Source organism: Saccoglossus kowalevskii, chromosome 17 (assembly GCF_978046115.1).
Source record: "Saccoglossus kowalevskii chromosome 17, keSacKowa6.1, whole genome shotgun sequence".
Lineage (NCBI taxonomy): Eukaryota > Metazoa > Hemichordata > Enteropneusta > Harrimaniidae > Saccoglossus > Saccoglossus kowalevskii.
In genome coordinates, this window is record NC_140657.1 from 7,784,278 (window position 1) to 7,809,933 (window position 25,656).

Consider the following 25,656-nt stretch of genomic DNA (forward strand, 5'->3'; position numbering starts at 1 on the left):
AAAATCAGTAAAAATAAAAAATTGCCTCCTTAAAAACAAACATAATTCAAATATTTCTTTTAACAAATATGTTGCAGAGGGAAAAATGGGATTGGAAACGCTGAACAAAACTTCTGTGCCTCGCGTTTCGATTCTAGGGTTACGCGATTATTCATTATTGTGCGTTCGCTTCCTGGAGTTGGTTCTCAATACTACATAAAAATCATCAAGGATAAATAATTTAATATCCCACTTTGTACTCTTCACGGTAAACCATAGGCTCTGAAATACATTGAAAATACATGGAAGAGAAGCCATGATGTTTTGGTCGTGATAAAAAGTCACCTTCTTAGGACCGCCCCCTGTTTAATAAATCATGAGATGACGTCATATTTACTGGGCATTGCCACGTGTTTTTACCGACCCCATCAAAACACTGGTATGAATGACGTGTTTCTGATTTATATATCCAAGAGCAGTTGTTCTGATTCAACGATTTTACATCAAATGTCTATGTCTATACGTTAATTTTCAATTTCAATAGTCTAGAAAGTATGACGAAGTATGACAATGCAGTAATTTCCTGTTGAACACGCAAATATGCAAATTAGCCTTTTTCTCGTCTTCTATTTTTGGTGAATTCTTGGGTTTTAAATTAAAATAGCTGATAGACGCTTTGGCATTTGAAATTTTCACATATTATTGACAAGGTGCTCCCCCTTCAAAATGCGTCCGGACAGTTTATTACGGCGAGTGGAACAAAAATAACAAGTCCGCAATTAATATAGATATATAAATTATGCAAAAATAGGAAAGAGTGAACTTTGAGGTGATGCTGTGCGACTTTGAAAGCCGTTAGAGAGATGAGTGGACACATTTGAATTAGTAGTATACCAAGGTATCCAGTGATGTAATTTTACCCACAAACAGACTTGAAGTTTTTAAGCTAATTTTTTTCAAACCACTTTTGCCCAAAAAAGCATATTTTTGACCCAAAATCAAAAACACATTCTGGATATTTAAAATAAAGACAAGTTTTACAAAGTTTGTATAATAAGCTTTCAGAAAATATATAACATGTTGGACATATAATACCATCTTCATTGTCTAATTACTCAATTTCAAAAGCAAGCCTAATAAACTGCATATCTACCTTAAGTTACCTGCATTAATAGAAAACTGTCCTAACATGACTTCTTAAGTCAACTGTTTAAATGAAAAAAAATCCATAAGATTCAAGAAGTAACTTGTCTCATGATCTATGGCAAACATTGTAACCTGACTCCATGAAGGGCACTGGTCAATGGGTCCCACACAAACAAAGATGAAGATTTTTTTTTCACATATCATCAAGATGCTTGATTACATTTTCTTGATTATAAAAACACAAAGGATGAAGCTAAACTTACTTGAATTGATGCGAAGAGATAGCTGGTAAATTAGCACATGCACCAGTTTCAATCATACTATGAGATTTGTGATCTGAATTGCCTGCCTCCCAGTATGTTGTTTTTTCAGGAGACGTTTTTGGTCTCAATCGTCCAATTTCCTGAAATAACGGTTAGGTTATTCAGAAGATGGTTAAAAAAATGTCATAGAATCACCTAATGACCAACATGAATACATCCCTAACTAAAATGAATACACCCCTAACTAAAATGAATACAACCCTGACTAACATGAATACATCCCTGACTATCATGAATACATCCCTGACTATCATGAATACATCACTGACTGTCATGAATACATCCCTGACTATCATGAATACATCCCTGACTATCATGAATACATCCCTGACTATCATGAATACATCCCTGACTATCATGAATACATCCCTGACTATCATGAATACATCCCTGACTATCATGAATACATCCCTAACTAAAATGAATACATCCCTAACTAAAATGAATACAACCCTGACTAACATGAATACATCCCTGACTAACATGAATACATCCCTGACTATCATGAATACATCCCTGACTGTCATGAATACATCCCTGACTATCATGAATACATCCCTGACTATCATGAATACATCCCTGACTATCATGAATACATCCCTGACTATCATGAATACATCCCTGACTATCATGAATACATCCCTGACTATCATGAATACATCCCTGACTATCATGAATACATCCCTGACTAACATGAATACATCCCTGACTATCATGAATACATCCCTGACTAATATGAATACATCCCTGACTATCATGAATACATCCCTGACTGTCATGAATACATCCCTGACTATCATGAATACATCCCTGACTATCATGAATACATCCCTGACTATCATGAATACATCCCTGACTGTCATGAATACATCCCTGACTATCATGAATACATCCCTGACTATCATGAATACATCCCTGACTAACATGAATACATCCCTGACTATCATGAATACATCCCTGACTAATATGAATACATCCCTGACTATCATGAATACATCCCTGACTATCATGAATACATCCCTGACTATCATGAATACATCCCTGACTATCATGAATACATCCCTGACTATCATGAATACATCCCTGACTAACATGAATACATCCCTGACTATCATGAATACATCCCTGACTATCATGAATACATCCCTGACTAACATGAATACATCCCTGACTATCATGAATACATCCCTGCCTGTCATGAATACATCCCTGACTATCATGAATACATCCCTGACTGTCATGAATACATCCCTGACTGTCATGAATACATCCCTGACTGTCATGAATACATCCCCGACTAATATGAATACATCCCCGACTAATATGAATACATCCCTGACTATCATGAATACATCCCTGACTATCATGAATACATCCCTGACTAAAATGAATACATCCCTGACTGTCATGAATACATCCCTGACTATCATGAATACAACCCTGACTATCATGAATACATCCCTGACTATCATGAATACATCCCTGACTATCATGAATACATCCCTGACTGTCATGAATACATCCCTGACTATCATGAATACATCCCTGACTATCATGAATACATCCCTGACTATCATGAATACATCCCTGACTAACATGAATACATCCCTGACTGTCATGAATACATCCCTGACTATCATGAATACATCCCTGACTATCATGAATACATCCCTGACTATCATGAATACATCCCTGACTATCATGAATACATCCCTGACTAACATGAATACATCCCTGACTGTCATGAATACATCCCTGACTATCATGAATACATCCCTGACTATCATGAATACATCCCTGACTATCACGAATACATCCCTGACTATCATGAATACATCCCTGACTATCATGAATACATCCCTGACTGTCATGAATACATCCCTGACTGTCATGAATACATCCCTGACTATCATGAATACATCCCTAACTAAAATGAATATATCCCTGACTAAATGAATACATCCCTATCATGAATATATCCCTGACTATCATGAATACATCCCTATCATGAATACATCCCTGACTATCATGAATACATCCCTGACTAATACGAATACATCCCTGACTATCATGAATACATCCCTGACTATCATGAATACATCCCTGACTATCATGAATACATCCCTGACTATCATGAATACATCCCTGACTATCATGAATACATCCCTGACTATCATGAATACATCCCTGACTAACATGAATACATCCCTGACTGTCATGAATACATCCCTGACTATCATGAATACATCCCTGACTAACATGAATACATCCCTGACTATCATGAATACATCCCTGACTGTCATGAATACATCCCTGACTATCATGAATACATCCCTGACTATCATGAATACATCCCTGACTATCACGAATACATCCCTGACTATCATGAATACATCCCTGACTATCATGAATACATCCCTGACTGTCATGAATACATCCCTGACTATCATGAATACATCCCTGACTAACATGAATACATCCCTGACTATCATAAATACATCCCTGACTATCATGAATACATCCCTGACTATAATGAATACATCCCTATCATGAATACATACCTGACTATCATGAATACATCCCTGACTGTCATGAATACATCCCTGACTGTCATGAATACATCCCTGACTATCACGAATACATCCCTGACTATCACGAATACATCCCTGACTATCACGAATACATCCCTGACTAACATGAATACATCCCTTACTATCATGAATACAATGATATTATAAGACCAAATCACCTGTGAATCTCTTTTTTTAGGCGGTATCGGTGGTGGTGATGGTGCAAAATACTCAATATAGTGAGCTTCCATCTCTGTTGTGTATGTTCTCTTCTGGCTAATTTGGATCTGTTCAGTAGCCGGTTCAGTATAACCTTTGAACACATTCAGGTACGTATTGACTGTGAATTGAAATATATGATATATATGAATGCAATCCTATGTCACTGTTTTCTCCCCACAGCTTGTGCCAAGATCAAGTGCAAAGTATACTCCTCAGTGTGCTACGGCTAATTTAGATAACAATGTGTTCTTTACCTATATTCTATTCATTGTTATGCTGAGTCAGCTTTTTTTTTTTAACAACAATCATACCGGCCTACTCCATAATGCTCCAGAAAAAATCCTACCTATAAGTACAGTGTATTTGAACACAGAAACCATAATCTATGTGTGGAACCATGTGACCATCCTATCATAATGCTATGTTAATGCACTATTCTGGCATCACTCTAAAGTCATGAAATAAACACAGCCTGTGTGTTTGCATTGTAGATAACAGCAAATATAATGTACATGTACAATTTTAAGTATGTACAACAAACATTCATTCATGCATGTGCTTGAGGTTTGGTCGAGAAATGAACATTTTCACAATGAAAACAGCTACAATCTTTAATCATGTCCCAAACAATGAACAAGTTATTTTTTTTTTTGTCACAGGAAAGGGTTTTGTACATGACTCCTGAAGTTAAGGATTTTGATAACAACTATCCTAACATGACTCCTTAAGTTTCTTGTTTTGATAGCAAACTGATTATCATGACTCCCTGAGTTGGGGGGGGGGGGCGATTGTGACCTACGCATGGGGCAGACGGCCATAGTGTATCATTGTTTGTCTACTATTTGTATTTTTAGCTTGTGTTGTTATCATCACTTAGAACTCAATTTCTGTATATGCACAGGTGACACCCCTCCGCTTTAATGATTTCAAAAATACCCTAATATGACTGGTTTTGATGGTAAACATTCTTAACAAGACTCCACAAATTAATGCTTCCAACATGTGACTTCTCTTGTTACTCGTTTTGACAGGAAACAGATAGAAAATTGTGGTACAGTATATGGATGGTATAGAACAGTTATAGCAAAGAAGTATTGATAATGAGTTCTTAACTTACTTGTGTGTTTCAGTGGTAATGGCGGAGGTTCACCGTCAACATCTAATTTATTTAAATTATCATAGTGGGATATTTGACGCACAATTGGTTTCCCAGTCTCCTTTGTAACATTATTATCTGGCTGCTGTGTACAATTATAAGAATTCGGATCCTGGCAAATGTTTTTGTTCATGGTTTGTGCCTGAACAACGCCATGCGACTGAAAACTACTATGTTGAACAGAATGCATTGTGCTCTGGTAACTACTACTCTGTTTTATCTGGCAACTACTACTCCTGTTCATTTGGCAACTACTGCTCTCTTTTATCTCGACACTACACTGGTTCATCTGGTATCTACTCTCTTCCACAACATGCATCTTACGGCTGCCGTGTTGAACACTTTGAGGACTGTAACTTGGATCAAGATCAGCGTAGTCCCCATCCACATTATCAAAACTAGTTGAATTAGGCACCACAGGTTGTCCAGTATTTATGGTCCTAACATGGGGACCATAATGCAGTCGTTGAATATTGTCATATGGTGATGGATAACCATTAATTTTGGTTAAATTTTGTGGACTATGTGGCGGTGTTAAGGATGCACTTGTTATAAGTGGCACAGAAAGTCTCTTCTTGCTTGGTAAATCTGGAGGTATAACCGCAATCGTATTCCTGTCATACCAACAACAAAAATTCGATAAAAATAAAACTAATTGTAATCAAAGACAAAATATCAATATTATTACACATGCAACATGACCTTGTTGTGCTAAGACCAAATGCCAATGGTTTTAGCGAAGTTATAAACATTTTTTCCCATAATCCTGATTAGTATATACATGTACATTGCGCTTGTGCTTCACACATGGAGTCAAAAATTAAAAAAAGAAAAAAACAGGTATATATGGACTATGAATACACTGTACACATTTTGTACATGTTTTTTGTTGTCAATTTGTTGTTTTGTTACCAATTTAATCCCTTCTGAGAAATTTTACGAGTTTCAAAAAACTATGAACATCAGCAAAGTGGACATAATAACATGTAATCACAGAGGAACAGAGGTCAGATGTAAAATAAGCCATTTTATAGTACTCTCAACCAACAACATATCCATTTCAACACTAGTAACCTGCGCATTCATAGGCCCATATAAAAAATGGAGACTTACCCATCAGAAAGAATATTAGGATGTGACCACCTATCGTTTGGTAAAGGTGGTTTAGGAGGCGGAGTGTCGTCAGTATGTACAACTAAATCGTCTGTAGACTGAGAGAGCGGGGCAGTGGATTCAAGAATTTCCTTTTCTTTGGGTGAGAGAGGTATTTCAGGAAGCGATGTACGATGTTGTCGGTTGCTGAAATATGAGCATGATGAAGCAATGATGTATGAAACGATACAATAGCAATATGCCAGCAGTGGTTAGTTGAATAGAAGGTGTGAAATTAATTCCAGTATCATTGAGATAGTGTGAAAAAAAATGAAAAGCAACGTAGAACTTGAATTTGTAATAAGCACTTTTGATAACATTATCGGCAACACAAATCAGGTGAAACGAGTCTTATTTATTAAACATAGCGGCCTCTTTTTGGCATTTCAATTGTTTACATTTTGCATATGAACTCGACAATAACCAAGGATAAAATAATGGCATTGCTTGCTTTCTGTTGTTGTTGTTGTTGTTAAATATACATGTACATGTTCCCGTTAATATTTGTTAAAACAAGTTAGGAGAAACATGGCCACTGCAAGTCAAGAGTATTCATCAATAAGTGACTATCCTAAAAGTACATACATTGTACATGTATGTAAAAAAATTTATTAATCAAAGAGTTGTGTTCAGTCTACACGAAGTAGGGCTAAAATTTAAACTAATCTCAAATGTTTGCATATGGCTAGACCCAATTGCAATCACGCATGGCCAAACTTAGAAATCTTCAATCATTTTCACTATGATTACATAGTACAGTAACTATAAATACATGTTAGTTCAATACCAAAGTGAATCCAGAAAATGCAGATTGCAGAATAACAGGAAGTAGTAGAAAGTTTCATCGTCAGTTCATTTTTTTCTTGAGAATAAAGTCCCAGAATGTGCTTGGCGTTGGTTGTCATGTCGGAAATGGTATACAGAAATGAACAGTTATGAATACAGTAAGTCTGTCTACGAAATGTCTGTGCAGATTTCCCCAGCATGGCAGTCAAGTTCATGCTGTTCAGATATTCAAGCTTGAACTTCTGAGAGGATCCAATTTCAAGGCCAAAATACCACGACAATACTAATTGAAATTTTGTCAGAATGAGCAAACTGTCACATCAAGCTTATAATCAGAGCATAGAACATTCTTAATCTGTTTTTACACCAAAATATTAAAAGTATGACATCTGAAAGAGGAAGGGCAGGTTAAAGGGGTGATATCAGATATGGAATTTCTATTTTATGATTGTATATTTTCAATAAACACAAAGGTTGTGATTTTTTTTGAATGAAGTTTTTGTTTACATATAATTTTTTAAGCTTGGTGAATTTCAACAGTTTGGTCAATCAAAGAAAATATCCTTAAGATCTTATTAACATGCTGAAAAAGTTGAATTCCCACAATGCAAATCTGTGAGATACTATCAACTGACCAATACACACCATGAAATGTTGAAATTGTGGATGAGTAATGAGAAATCAGGTCAAGAAAATGACATTAGGTTTTTTTTTTTAAATTATACTAGATGATTTTGCAATAGACACTGAGTTAGGAGGCCTTGTTTATTGTTGAAGGCTAGTTACATAGTAGATATGGTTGTTTAACCTTTTCACCAACCGACTTTCTCGCTCAAATTTGCGCTTTGTTCTTGAATATTCTTCAATATTTCAGGAAATGAAATCTAATTTTGGAGCCAACAGACAAAATTTGGGTCAATTTTCAGTTTTTACCCGAAAAATTTGGCTTTTTTTTTGTCTCAAACTTGTGAAGAAGACTATAACTGGACTATTTTGTGATGAAAAGCGGGATCTGGTGGTGAAAAAGTAAGAAATAAGAACCTCCAGTACTCTCAAAATTGAACAGGGAAGTGAGACAAGGATATTTATGTTTAATGTAAAATATCATATTTTCAGCTAAAACATCATCATTTTACCACACATTTTTTCCTTGCCTTGGAAGTGATGTTATACATATTTGCAAAGTACAATCTTGAATGCAATTTTAACTTAATATAAAACACCCCTCCCCCCTCCTCAAAATACAAACTCAAAGCTATTCTGCTGTCATGAAAGGTGGAGATATCTTGAGGAAGATGAAATATCATTCATCCATGGCAAACGTCAACAGTATAGGAAGATCCCTAAACAATTAACCATTCCAATTTGACAATAGGAATGTTCGTAATCATTCAAAAGAGTACATGCAGACATTTTGTGATTTTCACCGACTTGTGGAATTCAAGCAAATTTACATACCTGTTTTCAACTTTCAATGTGTTTGAGCTGTGTGGCCCTTTCTTGGACTCCTTATCTTTGTCTTTTAACTTCTGAATTGACAACTTCACCAGATTTTTAATGCCATTTTTGACAGCCTCTGTGATGTCATTAAGGCACGCTTTATCTTCGTTGATCTGATCGTGGATCAGTAGATAATCAGACCACCTTATGAGAGCGGCAAGACTTTGGTACACTTGATTATGACTTGACATCAATGTAGAACTGCCAAGGAAATACATTCAGTTACCATTTCCCGTTCATTGTGCGATGCAGCATTATACATAAAATCAAATGTAAAAGCAAGTGAAATAGGTTGGTTATACATGTAATGTCTAGGGGCGAACATAAAAACAGTTTTGGGATATTTCTATGCTGAATAATGTGCTATGAATATTTTAAAATGGTCAATTTTGATGAAGTAAGGCTATCTCAATGCCATATTCTCCTCTGAAAGATAGGCATTTTGACATTAAACTATAAAAAAAAAGAAAACATCCAAATTCAAAATACTTGATTTGCGTCTTTCACACAGAAAACAGAAAATCACTTCTTACTACAAAAGACCTTACTTTCTAAGGCATGTGATGACTCCACTCATCAATCCCACTCCAAAATCAAGAGCTAATCATCACTACCTCAAACCTAAAATCTTGAAAAAACTGTTCACATTACTGAGTTGAGGAGAGGCATTTTTAGCTCCACCGCCATTTTCAAAAGGAACTGCCTGTTTGCATATATAAAAGGCAAGTATTTTGAATGGCGCACAGATCCTGGAACTTTGAGATATTCTTATAATATAACAGCATATAATATAACATATTTCCATATTATATCACAAATTTTGGTCAAGACCTGTAAAGTCAGTAAACATGATGTCCATTCAGTTCAAAAACAACAAAGAAATTGTAGAAAATACATAGAAATATGCTAAACGTTGCATATGTAGATTGATATAGACACGATGAAAAAGTCGATTACAAAATATTCTATTCTATTCTATTCTATTCTATTCTATTCTATTCTATTCTATTCTATTCTATTCTATTCTATTGAACATATACATATAACGTGTTTTACCTTTGCTCACTGTATGGACATATGCTGAGGTGACTGAGCTCACTGAATAAATCTATAACTTCATTCAAGAGATCAGTGGCAGATCCAGCCAACATGCTCAGTATTTTCTTCTGAATAGTAGCTGTGATAAAAAAAAATCAGTCGTAAACAATCTCAGAGAACACAAACATTGATAACATTGAGGCATGGCTTCCAATTCTACATGTCCATCATCACTATTGGCTACAAAACATCACATATTTCTGTGAAGTATTACATTTATGGAAGGAGATAAAAACAGTGAAACTCTACCTAACAAGGTTGATTAGAATTAATAGGTAATATCATTTCAGTGCTATGTTCATTCATTCATGTACCCCAGACCATTCGTCCCGGTGTTATCGCTATCGCCACACGAGACTCCAGCTTGTCTCCTATACAATTTTCCTTCCGCCCACTTAATTTTAATATTCATATGACCTTTGCACTGACATCGATAGCCAATCGTATTCGACCGCGGACGTCACTCTAAATAAACAACTGAATAAATTAATATACCATATTTGGAAGATAGCGGGTAAATTCAACGTTGTTGGTGTGTTCCTTCGGGTTCCGAAGTCACACGAAACGAGTTCATGTTCCGTTATCTTTCGCAAGTAAAACAGGTCGATATGTATTAAACATGGCATTTGTTTTCTTGTTTTAACCCCCTTATTACGCAAGCTTCCGTCGAAGTGGTGTTTTTTTCGATGATTTGTGGCATGTTGCAAAACGAACGAAACATTGCGGCATTCTTAGCGGTGGATAAGGGATCGACTATGTCGTCACATTTATGTCTCGTTTGAAAGAGAATAAACAACCGCTCAGAAAAATATGTTGCTAATATTTAAGTGCGGTGCCTTGAAATCGCCTGCCCGACGTCCAAATTTCAAAAGGATGTTCGATTTGCAATGACGACGGTTCATAAGTACTAGGCGACGTTACTAATTACTACTAGGGTCGGTGTTTGCATTAAGAATTATAGAACAAAAGATCTGCAAAGCGGTGCTTTTGTCGGCGATTTTGTCAAAGGGAATATTGATAAAATGTTGCAAAACAGAATCGCGAGTTGGGTGAAAAATTGCGCCGGCGGCATTCTCAGCGATGGCGACACCCGAGAAACACCGTGTCACGGTGCATTCGTGCATCAGTACACCGAAGAAATACATACATATTGTTGCGGACGACTATTGTAGACTGTGTTCGTGTAGTCTTTGAGTTTGTGGACAGTTAAAGTCGTGTGTGAATTTATTCAAGCCAGGAAAAGCAGGAGGGATAACTTATGGAAATCGTCTTTCCAATTTGATCCAGTGCGACGTTGTGAAAGGAGCGACTCTGTCGTCTCATCTATGTCTAGTTTGTAAGAGAAAGATTGATAGCGCAGAAAAATCCGCCAATAATGTAAAACAGTGGCGTGAAATTGTCAGTCATTCTAATATCTCCCAACCTGTGAACGAAAGGGTTAAGCGTGCTGCCTTGAAATCGCCTGCCAAAACTAAAATGGCGCGTGTCACGTGACTTTGTTTACTAAAGATAGCGTGGGCGTTTGATTGACACTCAACTCATTAGTATTCCACCAATCACAGCTACATCTACTTTCTGGATGTGCGCAGTCAAATTGTATAGGAGACAAGCTGGAGTCTCGTGTGGCGATAGCGATAACACCGGGACGAATGGTCTGGGGTATCATTCATGGGGCAAATGCCGAGGTGACACCTTGCTGCACCCACCCTCCATGCCCTAACTCCTGCGGCCTTCTCCGAGCAAGTGTCCAAGCCTGGGCACAGTCTATGCCCCATAACTCGTTGAGAAACTTGCTCATCTGCCTCAGCCACGATGCTCTCGGTCTCTCCACAGGCCGTCCCCACAACCAGGATTCCGTGTAGACAGAATTTGGCTGGCAGGGTCATTCCCCTGGAAGCGAACAACATGCCCGAAGAAGCGCAGCTAACGGTCACGAATCAAGCAGGTGACCCTCACCATGCCGGCCTCCCTGACTACTCTGCCCAAGGATTCAACGCACGGAGGTTGTCACAAAGGTGTTTAGTCTTTGCCCCAGCCCCTTAGTAAGTGTTCAGGCCTCACAAGAATATAGTAAGACCGGGAGCGCAAGGGACTTGAAGACTCAGACCTTTACACCTCTACTCAGATATCGCGATTGCCACAAACCTTTGACCAATGATCTCATAACATTCTGTGCAAGGCCAAGACGTCTTGTGACCTCAGCCTCACAGCTGAGTGCTACCTAGAATAATAACACAAACGTTGAACTTTGACACCGATTTTTTCCATTCTTTTAGGTTATGTTATCCATGGAGGCCTTCAGACTGCAATGTTTTAACACTTTTATTTATTTATGAATTATTGATTTCAGATAATTTAAAGCATTATGTTATTTAAGTCATTATTCAAGAAGTCATTTGCATATGTAGGTACGCTAAGGAAGTGAAATTATCAGTTCAGTGAGTAGCCCTTAAATTGAGGATTCTAAGGACAGATAACCGTAACACTGGACATCTTATTAAACCATACACATACATACCAGGGTATTTAAATCAATCTATAAACTATTATCAATTTTTTGGAAGCATTATAAAGACTGACCTTCTACACCTAAACAAACACATCCCTACCCTACCAAGCACTTATTTACTCCAGGTTAGAGAAAAGCACAGGACTAGTACAAGACTTGCACAAACTCTCCTACATGTACTATTTGTACAAATGTACTATGATATATGGATATCTGGGTCTTGGATTTGTCAATAATTATTTACCGTAGCATTAAGACTGTACTTACTGTTAAAAAAGTTTAGAGATACAAACACTCGTTTCTCAGCAGACTGTAATTTAGCAATATTCTAAAAGAAAAAGAAATGAACACAATTTCATATCAAGATAAGAAATGTTAATCAATTCAATCAAAAAATATTTAATTAATTTAAATTTCAGGTGAAAAACAGAACAATAACACAATTGCTTTATTAGTATGGAATGACTGACTGTGTTGATTGTAAAAATAGTCATATTTTAATGATCCAGCATATACTAAATGCAACTAAGTTGTCTATATACACGCCCCATTTACTACAGGAGAATAGATCAATTATTCAAACCAATAGAAGCAGAAAAAAATCTCTTAACCAACCTCATCCAACGGTGATCGTTTTATACAAAAAGATAGATCCTCTTCTGGGTCACTTTCATGCGGCCATATGCGTGGTGCCGGCATTGTTTTATCAGCCTTTGGGGGAGTGAAAAACTTCTTAAATCTACGCCCCAGAGTTGCTGAACCCTTGTGGATGCTACCTAAAATAGAAAACAATCACTGGATTGTCAGACCCAATTAAAACCAGCAACATAATATTATGCAATAACTTTTATTCTTTTTACATTTGGTCATCCAACAGGGAAAATGTCAAACAGTGTTTATGTGTTAGTATACGCAAACATTTTACACCTGCAATGTTGTAAGTTTATGCTCCATTCTTGGTTTATTGATGTGTTGTCATCTCTCTTGGGTGGAGAATACAATATACCAAGGAAAAAATAAAATTTGTCTGTACTCCTCCTTCTTGTAGAAAACATTGATAGGCGCATCAGTAATTAAGATCAACAGTGTGCATTGTTGCATAATGGATAGTGATTTCAAAGCAGAAACTAACTGGAAGTCAAAATCATTGGTAATGTTCTGGCGGACTTGAAATCATTGAAGTTTTAACATTCAAGACATATTCCCCACAATTTATGCATATACAGCATTAAGTACATCCTAGAATAATTGAATACACCGCAGAATACAATTGTCAAACACATCACAGAAAATTCCAATACATCACACAATTGTCAAATTACAGCATAGTCCAATACATCACAGAATAGTCCAATACATCACAGAATAGTCCAATACATCACTTGATTGTCAAACACATCACAGAATAGTCCAATACATCACAGAATAGTTGAATACATCACAGAATAGTCCAATACATCACACACTCGTCAAACACATCACAGAATAGTTGAATACATCACACGATTGTCAAACACATCACAGAATAGTCCAATACATCACAGAATAGTCCAATACATCACAGAATAGTTGAATACATCACAGAATAGTCCAATACATCACACACTCGTCAAACACATCACAGAATAGTCCAATACATCACAGAATAGTCCAATACATCACAGAATAGTCCAATACATCACAGAATAGTTGAATACATCACAGAATAGTCCAATACATCACACACTCGTTAAACACATCACAGAATAGTCCAATACATCACACAATTGTCAAACACATCACAGAATAGTCCAATATATCACAGAATAGTCCAATACATCACAAAATAGTCCAATACATCACAGAATAGTCCAATACATCACACACTCGTCAAACACATCACAGAATAGTCCAATACATCACAGAATAGTCCAATACATCACACGATTGTCAAACACATCACAGAATAGTCCAATATATCACAGAATAGTCCAATACATCACAGAATAGTCCAATACATCACAGAATAGTCCAATACATCACACAATTGTCAAACACATCACAGAATAGTTGAATACATCACAGAATAGTCCAATACATCACAGAATAGTTGAATACATCACAGAATAGTCCAATACATCACACACTCGTCAAACACATCACAGAATAGTTGAATACATCACACACTTGTCAAACACATCACAGAATAGTTGAATACATCACAGAATAGTCCAATACATCACACACTCGTCAAACACATCACAGAATAGCTGAATACACAAAAAGGATATATTGCGATATTCAACATTAGAATGGAGATGCCAGTAGTTAAAACAAATCGACTGTCTATATGGATTAGAGTGCGAGATCAGTTTGCCAAAGAACATCACATCTTCATTTCTATCTCAATCTCTGCACAGTATAAAGTCCCCTGTCTTACTTGAAGTTAATACTGTTCGTGAAAGACTCAACCAAGTCAAACTGAGACACAAATCAAAAAGGATCTTTGAGCCAAATTGACGAAACTCAATTAAGTAATGCATTTTTTCTGACTTAAAGGAAGACAGCTATCACAGATTTAAATCAAATCGGGTTTCTGCAACAGTGTTCTTTTCAAATTAGCATGTACAGTAGATTGTAACCTCAGACAAATGTCCGGTGCATCCATTAAACCGAGACTATTATTTTTAACTGACTATGGTTCATCATTTTTTGAGATTTGGCTGAATAACTTGAATACTGTGATTTCTTGGCAAAATGATTAAGTTTTGAAGCTAGTTTGCATACTGATGAGGTGATAATTAATTTATTCTAATGGTCATCTAATTTATATAATATGAATAAAAAATAGAATGAAATAAAAAAATGAGTGATGAGTCATGTTTCCATGGAAACAAAATTTAGTTCTTTCCAATTCCGACTAAATATTGAATGAAATGAAGGATGGGTATCAGGGTATTTTTTTACAGGTTTTTAACAATTTTTTATATTTTACATAATTTATCTATCCAATATATATTTCAAACAAATATTAATATCAGAATTATTTATGGAATACTGCGAAAAATTCAGGACAGAACACTAAATTTTGTAGAGTGCTCTTCACTAAATGTTCACAAGTGTATAGCATATCATATTTATTTTGAACACTGTAGGCAATTTATTATTGTGATAAATACGACACAGTGTATTCTGTCATCAATTTACATCGTTAATTGTCTGCACTTAATTTAAGCTTTTTTACATTCAAAACAAGAGTGTTACGAAAATGCATGCCAAGCATGTACATAAACAATTCACATAACACATCAAGTCAAGTCATTAACGAAATAATCCAAAATTCTTATTTGTTCATTTGTATTAAGACAGGAAACCTTTAAATATCGCCACTGGAAATATTAATTTGATTCTATAAGAGGGTGTGTTATCTTCAAATACAATTTTGTGAAATTCACCGCAACTCCTTGTTACGGGAACTGCTACAAAATAGTACTTATATATTATATTTATATTTTTTTTGCTCAAAAATTAACAAAGTTTTGCACATTCATTATTATTACAACCAAAAATTTATGGCCAATGGAATATTAAAATAGGCAACATAGACAAGTCATGTGATAACCTTATTACCATCAGACTGCAGGACTGACAGTGTTTGTTTAATCGTTATTTTAAAACTCTCCCTCAAATATTATGGAAACTTCAGTAACTAACAATAATGTTTATATTCAACCAATGTTAAATTACACTCATAGAAAGTTGATACACTCTAGATTATGTTGTTTTAACATGTATTCAGTTGACATATCAATAATTTCATTTCATGTAAATCGTATTTTTTTTTATTCATTTTTAAAATACATTATTCTACAGTACTCTGGAATTTTAATTACTATCCAATCAAATTAATAAATGGTAAAACTGTTTATAATTGTTAAATAATGGAACATTTGTTTCATATGGGTCCTACATGTAATACCAAATTATAGAAAAGAGAATTTATTAAGACAAGCAAAAACGCATACAATAGTAAGCACAATTTAAAAATATGAAGGATAAGTCTGATTTAAATTTTTCCCCTTCACCATACATTATTTGCGCTAACTTGCTAATTACATCAATTAACAAATCTATGTTTAATGATGTTTACAGTTAAGTCATCCCAATTTGGCCTAAATTTAGGTGGATAATAAAAAAGTCAGGGACCGATGACAAAAAACATCTGTAGGAGATCTTCTAAATTTAGTCTTATTGCATAATTATGCAAAAAAAATTTTGTTATGTTTGGAAAAAATAGTATAGAGCAGACAATAACTTTTAGTAGGGTAGTGTAATGTAATATGAACTATACTTATTTTTTATTTGCTCTTTAGCTAGATTTTATTTTTACTTATTTTTCAAATGAAAAATATAAATGTGATAAATAGACTATTTTATGTTCACTGCAAGATCCCACATTATACATGAAATCAAACGTAAAAACGGCACGGTATAGCTTTGTAATAATGCCCAAACCTTGCATGAGATTCAACAAATGAAAGTATTTTTTTTATTTCAACGCTTATTAATCTGCTATACACATTTGATGATGGTCAATTTCACTGAATCTCCACATTCCCTTCTGAAAGCTGAGCATTTCAACATTGAAGTATGAAAAAATTGAGTGAGATCTTGCAGTGAGCGGAAAATCTCCGATTAAAACCCTGTAAAAATGCAGTGTCAACCCCAGAATGTTTCCTTCGCTATATGCGAGTTTATGACATAGTAAATATCACTACAAATTCACATTTTTATTTCTTTATGTACGGAAAATTATTCTGTTTAATGAATCTGTATTGAGTAAAGACTAACATTTAACCTTTTCACCACCAGTATCGTCTTTTTATCACAAATTTATAAAATAGTCCTGTTTATAGTCTTCATTTTTCCCCAGAAGATTTGGAAAAAAATAGCCAAATTTTTTGAGTAAAAACTGAAAATTGTATGTTGGCTCCAAAATTAAGGTTTATTTCCAAAATTATTGAAGAATACAGTATTAGAAAATGTGCAGAAAAAATTTGGCAAGAAATTCTGGTGGTGAAAAGGTTAATTTTCACTGCTAAAAATGTTTGCGATTTCGTGAACACAAAACTTTGCCAAAGTTGCAATGTAGGTGCTCGAAGAAAATATTATTGCTACAAAATTTTTACTGACATTGAAATCTCACATTTATAGATTAATTCTATTCTGGGGGCGGACATTTAGGCATAATCACCACCTGGCAACTATCATGGTGAAAACAAAGACTGAAAACTCTAAGAAAACTGTACTTTGGGATGATTGTTGAGACTCTCCTGAACAGTGTAACAAGATTACTTTCTTATGTGTTACATATATACATTTGGTTGCTCAAGGATTACTGGGTACTTCAAAGTTGAGTTTGTGTCACTTTCTCAACTATAGCTGTTTTCACAGGCTCCTCAACAGATGTTCCACAGCAGCTTGCACAGAGCCCATAGAAATACATGTCTTAGCAACATAGAACGTTTTGTTACATAACTCTGCCCCCAAGAATATCTGGTAGGGAAAGGGAGGAAACAACACCAGCGTTACAAAACACTTCAGTAAAGAAATGGTGGTATTTAAAGTTTGGTTGTTTTCGCTATCCCTGTAAATACTGATCTGTCACAAGTTAGAAATAAATTAGATTCAAAAATACCAAAAAAAAAGCCTAAAACAACAAAAATATAATATGTGGAGAATGAAATTAATTTTATTGCTTCCTGAAAATTTATAACACTGTATTCAAATTTCAATACCCAAATTCCAACTTTTAAGTGTGAAAACAAATTCAAAATTTTGTTCAGCTCCTAAAACCCAAAACTTGTTATTATCCATTTTCTAAAATTATTGTCTTAAACTCACAACACATGCAAGTGACTTTACCAACATGACAAGTTTATTTTATTCAGTATTCTATTTTATTCATTTTTTATTTGAACTCTCATTAATACACCATAGCTAAAACGAATTATTGATTTTCATTACAAATATTGTATTTTAATTGTATGTCGTTAAAGTCTATCATCTAATTAAACCATAAATCAATCACATAGAGGCACACATTTTCACGCAGACACATTTTCTTTCATCTTAAATTTATGTTTTGTTTTTGAAACATTTTTCCAATATTTATGGTTTCAAAAAAAATTTTAAATTAGTTTTTTTTTTGAGAATGCCAAATAATTATGAGGCTAAAATAAAAAAGCAGTTCTTTTATTGCATATGACCATGTATACAAACAAGCAATATTTTTACAAAATATGAGAAAATCCCACTACTATATCCAAAAATTTTAATCAACTTCACATTGCAGCCCTCTGTGTAAAGTAAAACAAGAGTTAAAGCTGTACCATTACGAATTGTGACGTCACAATGCGAATTTAAACAGTTTATTGCAGTATTTTTCACTCATCAAGGCTATTATTAATATCATGCATGACCTTGTTCCGATCACGATGCCCCCCCCCCCCGTGAACTTTGACATTAGAGATTTAGATTGTGTCCGAACAACTTCCTTTGCTAGTAACCGGGATATGAACCACGATCTCGAAACAATGGCATATCATTTTTCAGACATCCATCATTGACAGCGTATAGGGTAAAGATTAAAACAAAAAAAGTAAAACAGTAGCTTCCAAAACGTACGTCAACTCACATCTGTCCACTTGGCTGATCGATCTGTAAACACGCATGGGCTGATGAAATCACTCTAAAAAGTGGGTAAAACAGCCCCTCCCCTTAAAATAACACATGACTGGTAATTGAAAACACTGCTTGTTAATTAGGTCACAGGTTCAAAACGCGAACCGAGGTGTGGATGTCTAAAGCGATCGACCAAGAGAATGTCTTCTTCTGTCAAGACATTATTTCTTACCGTCTGGTTTCATGGACATCTTAGCCGATGTGATGGTTTATTTGATAACTTGGCAGATTCTGTACATCACATCTAATACACAGGTGGCCCTGGAAGATATCTTGACGTTAAGTATTCGGTCATCCAGTTTATTCATGTTCGCTTTTGCATCCAGTTATACGCCATGATGGTCCGTGACTTCCTCAATAAGGAGCGACCTCCATTGAAATCTCGTTAAGCTCTCGCCATGGCTTGACGCCGTAGGACACGAGACTTTGTGCGGTAGCCACACCCACGCCTAACTGTGCAAAGCGAGTGACGTACGGGCCCGTACGGATAACCCCATAAGCTGAAGATACGTGCTTGTGGTTACGAGTGTGCAGTTTTATTGGTACATCGTGACTTCAACAAACCAAAAGCACCCCGCAAGTTGGTTAACACCATGTAAATAATGGAAATTACCAACTTGGTAGGAGGCTAGAACCTCTAAACCCTCCATTTATCCATTTAGGGTTTGACAATTATTCACTCTGGGGGGAGGCTACTCTATCAATGTTGTGTATTAGTATTGTTTATATTGTATTAATATTTTCTATAATTTTCCCTGTAGATTTTTTTCTAAAAATTCTAGATTTTATAGATTTCCACGTTATATTCAAAATCCATCCCGCGTGCCCCCTACTTTATTTTTTTAGTAATTTGAATATGTTTACAACTAAAAATAATTGTATTATCAAAGTGAAACGTGACTCCAGGTGACACCAAGTATTGTTACCTTGAACATGGAAGGTACTAACGTTAGTACCTTCCATGCCATGAATAATCGACAAAAAGAATCGTTGTGTGACGCACGACAATAGAGGGCGCCATATAAATTGAAGAATGCTTGTACAAAACAAATCAGAGTAATTCCTAGCGGGTCAATTAGGATTATTTGAAATCATGCATGGCAAGAAAAAAATAATATATACAGTCATACAGACTTAGTTACAGCCTAGCATACCACAAGAAGTGCGTCCATAACTTGAAGCTCAAACACGACCTCTTAAACTGTCCTGGGGGGTCTACCGTGACTAGATCCTCAAATGTCTTTCATAGATTAAATGTTTTTCATACGGATATATGCACACGGAAATTCGTTGTCACTAAAACCCTACATAGAGCTTCGTTTAAAAATTGACACGAGATAAATAAGTGAAATCAATATCACTGCAAGTCCTGGTCGAACTACCACGCATCGCATACACGCCTTGTTCTTTATTTTAATTGTTTTCTTTTATTAGTGTAAATTATTTGTTGTTACGCCACTGGCCCAAGTACGTAAATAAATAATATATATGTACTGTAGAAATAATAAATCACATTATTGTAGTTGTTGTTTTGTTTTTCTTTATTTTAAAGGCATGACAACTGAACAATGCAACTATATACATGTATATATACATTTCATGTATTTTACACGCGTTGTATATGTCGCTGTGAGTTCCATATCGAACAAGGCGCGGCGCAACGACCACCACCCTTCTAAACAAAGATTTAAAGATGATTTTCAGGTAATTTTCGCACCTAAACCAAGTTTAAACGATTTCTCTAATAAGTGGCTTTCGCTAGAGAGCGCATCTCAACTGAAAAGTACTATTTTCTAAACCCCTGGATCGATTTGGAAATTTGGTTGTCCCACATCCAATCAAAGCCCAAATTTCCCCCAAATACACGCCTTACGGCAATTGAGACAAATTGATGGCGTTATTATGATATAACTTCCGTTACATGCTAATATAGGCATTTCTAAAACAAGGACTACCTGTCAATTATAGCAGTTAAAGCATGGGAGTCGTCACCCGCGCATGCGGCAAACGGACATAACGTGTAGTTGTTTACAAACAAGCGTATACCCATGAGCCTTTGCATTTTTAGCATGCGTTGTTATCGTCGCTTGGGACTCAATTCCCACGCATGCGTAGGTGACAACACTTCCGCTTTAATATACTCAGAAATAGAATTATAAAGTATACAAGACAACCGTAATTGCTAACACGCGATAAAAACTGTTGACATGATTAGAATACGTACCATTTACGCAGTCATCTCTGTCATCATAATACATTACAAACAGTCATGTAAAGTCCTCTCCCGTCATTAGATTCAGACCCGGTGAGTATCCACTCTCTGTCTGACTGCGTGTAACCAAGACTCGACAACTATAATTGTCTGCTGTGTCTGCCAGTCCCATATCAGACTGACCTGAACTATATTGCAACACACTCACTCTCTGTATATATATTTATAACCTTTGGGTGATAAGCAAGTAAAGTCTGGTTACATATCGCTAAAAATAACCATGACAACGTTGTTCACATTTCTCCAGCTTCACTGGCGCTATAAATAGAATGTCTGAACACGTCTGCTTGATTCATTGGTTGCAGGAGAACATAGACTTTCCATGATAGTTAATTATCTGGATATTTAGATAGTTCAAAAAAATATATACATAATTAAACTCAAATATTTATGATATTCGTATTTTACGTAGATTATTCAATGCATGAAACTTAAAAACTACTCTATGTTGTAATATGGTTTCATTTGTGCATGAAATTAATCAGGACTTTGTAACTTTGTTCAGAAGGGGTTTCATGAATAATACTCATGGATATATTTGTTTCTGTATTTTCTAAAAAGTGCAAAATCAATAAGAAATGTTCCTCAACCTAATTTGAAACACAAAAACGCTTCGCATACAATTTTAATCGAATACCGTAAATACTGTTTGTGAATATCTGAAATGCACATAAGTAACAGCAGTCAATTAAGAATCACATGACCAAGAAAGTATTATTAAAACTAAGAAGAAAAAAACACCAACGAAATGTGGATGGGTGGACTTTTAAGTATGTGTTTCCTGCTAACAATAATAAGGCAACAACAACAATATTTTGGCATATACGAAGAGTTGTCAAATGAAGTCGCTTCACGTGTTTACGTTAATAAATTATCACAATGTCAAATCGAGAATCCCATGACCAGTATGATTCAACAAATCGTCAGAGACTGTAAAAAATATGTATTTTACCCTGGGAAATGTTGATAAAGAAAATTCTCTCTCGGAGTCGCACTCTCCGAGTTTGACGAGTGATCTGTAACCTTTAGTGGCGTGTAGTATTTGTGATTGCACACACGGGGTCAGCGAACCTTCTAAGTACGTGGTTCTGAATAATTAACTTTATTTTAAGTCGATAACCTACATGGCCATCTTCTGCAGGGTTGACGTAATTAACATTACAAAATATAAATACATAATTAATAAATAACATAACAAGTTAAAGTTTTTAAAGTTTTAAAAATAATTACAGTTTATAACGGGAGGGTCGTCACCTGCGCGTGCGTCAGATGGCCATAGCATACCATTGTTTACAAACAAGCGTCTACCCATGACGTGTGTTGTTATCGTCGTTTGGGACTCAATTCCCGCGCGTGCGCAGGTGACGAACCTCCCGCTTTAAACACAAATTATCTCATGAGCATTTCACGTTAAACATCTGCGGACGCGTGCGTTTAAATAATGTTAATTTTATCAGTTTCTTCTTTCTCAATAAATATAATTATTATACATAACAATTAAACACAGACACAATAATTACATAACTGCTGAATAAATTAATCACTTTTCTAAACACATGATAGAAATTTTAATTTTTTTTTCAGAATAGTGCTGAGCCGCAATTTGACTAGTTCGGCGCTTCGTGTAAACACTTCCTTCAGAAAATGTTATTTGTGATATCAGAGTAGAGTACGTCACGGGGTCATAGTTCAATGACGTCATACAACAATGGTTATGTAAACATACGATGTAATGGTTTATTGCTTTACACAGTTTGGCAGAGGGGGCATTTTTGTGCATACACAGTATTTATTGCAGTTAAAAGGTTGCACTTCATAAAAGGATATCAAACACTTATAAGTGACAACGTAACAACTTGAAAAACACACAGAACCAATAAGTCAAGTAGCGAATATTTTACAAAATTAGAAAGAGTCATTTGTATGGTTTTTAAAATTAAAAGTGAAGAGTGTCGCAGCAGTGTTAACATTCCAAAATAAATGAAGCTAACTCAACTACAGAGATATTGACAATGTGTCATTCAACCATTTCAACATCGGTTGGTTTTTGCTCAAATTATATTCACAAATTTAAGACATGATTATTTTGGTATCATATTAAATAAAACAGTTTGGAATACGAAAACGCTATTCCTGGCAAAAGTTGTTTTCAAATTAGAGCGAATTACGTTGTAAAAGATAAACTATTATTTCATCTTTAGACCAAATTAAAGATATCCCCGCTGAGTATACCGTGTTTCGTGTTGAACATTTAATATCATGTATATTGCTATTTTTATTCAGACGCAACTTGATATAAGGTTTGATAGTTATAAGTAGGGCACGTATATTCCTATTTAAGTTGGCGATGATGTCATTTCCTGTAGCGCGCAAATCACTCGTTTCGTTTCTACGCAATGCTTTATACACACACCTGCACAAAAAAGTCACTTAGAAATGTTTATGTCGCCATTACAACGCAAAGATCAGAGTTTGCGACTCTTTTTTGGCTGTTTGTATCTTCAAATAATTAAAAACGAAAATAATTTTCCAATGTGATTGTGTCCAATTTTAGGTTGTGTCGATGAAGAACTAATTTGTAGTCTGTGATCAGATTTAAAAAAAAACCAAACAATTTGACCAAAATCGATTAATACACCTCCACTGGTTGCCAGATAATAAAGAGACCCACCCACATTGCGCTTGCATGGGCATGTTAGTCAACGCCGCCGCGACTGGCCACGCACGTATGACAGGGAAGCTATTAATCAAGAGTCCCTGGTCTAAAACGGAAACAAAACAAAATCGCGAAATCGTTTTAACAGATGCTGGCATTGGCAAACTTGTTGACTATATTATTGCAAGGGAGCGTACACCAGGCTATGATACCGCTTGAATGCCAAATTGATCGGCACGCGTGGCGGGTTTTTAAAGTAAATTACTGTACTTCCTACAATTCCTTCTTTGCTGGGCGTTTATCCTCAAAACATCGGGTCACTGCATTTTCTCATTATTTTCTCTCGTTTTTTTCAAGTCTAGAAAGAGGAACTGTCAAATTTGGTAATACTAAACAAAAACTTCGCAATGGGTCCCACGGAAGGATCATTCCTTATAAACTTATAATTGTATAACAATCCCAAAGTAAAGACTGAGAACGAAACATATACGACAAAAGCAAGTATCAGTATAGGTCTTACCGCTAGCGTATAACACACTGTTCAATTGACACAGAAGAAAAATATAGAAAAAAAAACACATACCAAAGAGCTTAGAAGTTTGCTCGTCCAATTGTCTCACAAGCACGGTAATCGAAGTTGTGAATACAGGTTCGTCATAAGTTAAAAATTTCAACCACCCCGGAAATGAGGGCGCACTACATTTGACCGAAGTACTTTGAACTACAATGTTCAAATCACTGGGCACTTAAAGCAGTTAGGCTTTCACCCAGAGTTTCTACAAAAAATAAACTTATAAATTTCTCTATTTAGTTTTGGACATCAAATATACTAGTGGTTTCTTGGCCGTAGTTCATTTACAAAGAGAATGTGGTGTTATATTCTTCTATTTCAAACGTGGATGGACACAATTTTGTTCATTTCGTGACGTAAAAGCCTTTACATGTACACGCTCTAAATATATTCATGGTCACGTGATCTATATCTAATTTTAACACTGTCGTCTTTTATCGTAGAAATGAAAAATGTATCTTTTGTTTTAATTTATTGCAGCACTTCCCTTTGCAACGGTGCAACGGTGCAACGTTGTTGGTTTATATTAATGGTTGAGTTGTATTTGCAGGGCCACTCAGAGTTTTGTTCATTAAATAAACTAAACTTAAACAAGGTTTATTGACGTTTGCTGTGGTCGTCAATATGTCCCATCATGCAATGTCTTGTCTGAGGAAAATATCACAGAAATGAGTTTATAATTACATATTTGTATATATTCTAGCTCGATATTCAGTATGATTGAACATACTATTGAAAAAAATGATATGTTTAATTGGTTTAAAAGTTTAAGTTACTAGCTTATAAAATATTCAATGACCAATCACCCATGAAGTCAGCATAATCAGTCTGTCTAAACATTTCATGTTAGATTCTGATGGCATTTTAATAGTAGTTGCCTTTGTTCTTTGACCTCAGATTCACTCCGTCACATTCCTACGTCATATGCATCTCATGGAAAATATAGTGTAAAACATGTTGAAAAAGCGACGTAATAGTTTAGCGAATTGTGGT

The 25,656-nt window shown here is 35.4% G+C and overlaps 1 protein-coding gene across 1 annotated transcript in view; it reads right to left on the minus strand.

Moving 5' to 3' along the window:
• Window positions 1-19,600, minus strand: part of LOC102804221 (rap guanine nucleotide exchange factor 1-like) — a 42,670-nt gene extending 23,070 nt beyond the window's left edge. The window contains exons 1-9 of the mRNA XM_085492424.1: window positions 19,337-19,600; window positions 13,057-13,217; window positions 12,709-12,769; window positions 9,891-10,011; window positions 8,793-9,035; window positions 6,510-6,695; window positions 5,358-6,010; window positions 4,198-4,358; window positions 1,389-1,528 (exon numbers count right to left, since the gene is read on the minus strand). Of these exons, the coding sequence (XP_085348550.1) occupies window positions 1,389-1,528; window positions 4,198-4,358; window positions 5,358-6,010; window positions 6,510-6,695; window positions 8,793-9,035; window positions 9,891-10,011; window positions 12,709-12,769; window positions 13,057-13,217; window positions 19,337-19,355 (1,745 nt within the window). The 5' untranslated portion in view covers window positions 19,356-19,600. The remainder of the gene's footprint in view (window positions 1-1,388; window positions 1,529-4,197; window positions 4,359-5,357; window positions 6,011-6,509; window positions 6,696-8,792; window positions 9,036-9,890; window positions 10,012-12,708; window positions 12,770-13,056; window positions 13,218-19,336) is intronic.
• Window positions 19,601-25,656: the final 6,056 nt, after the last annotated feature.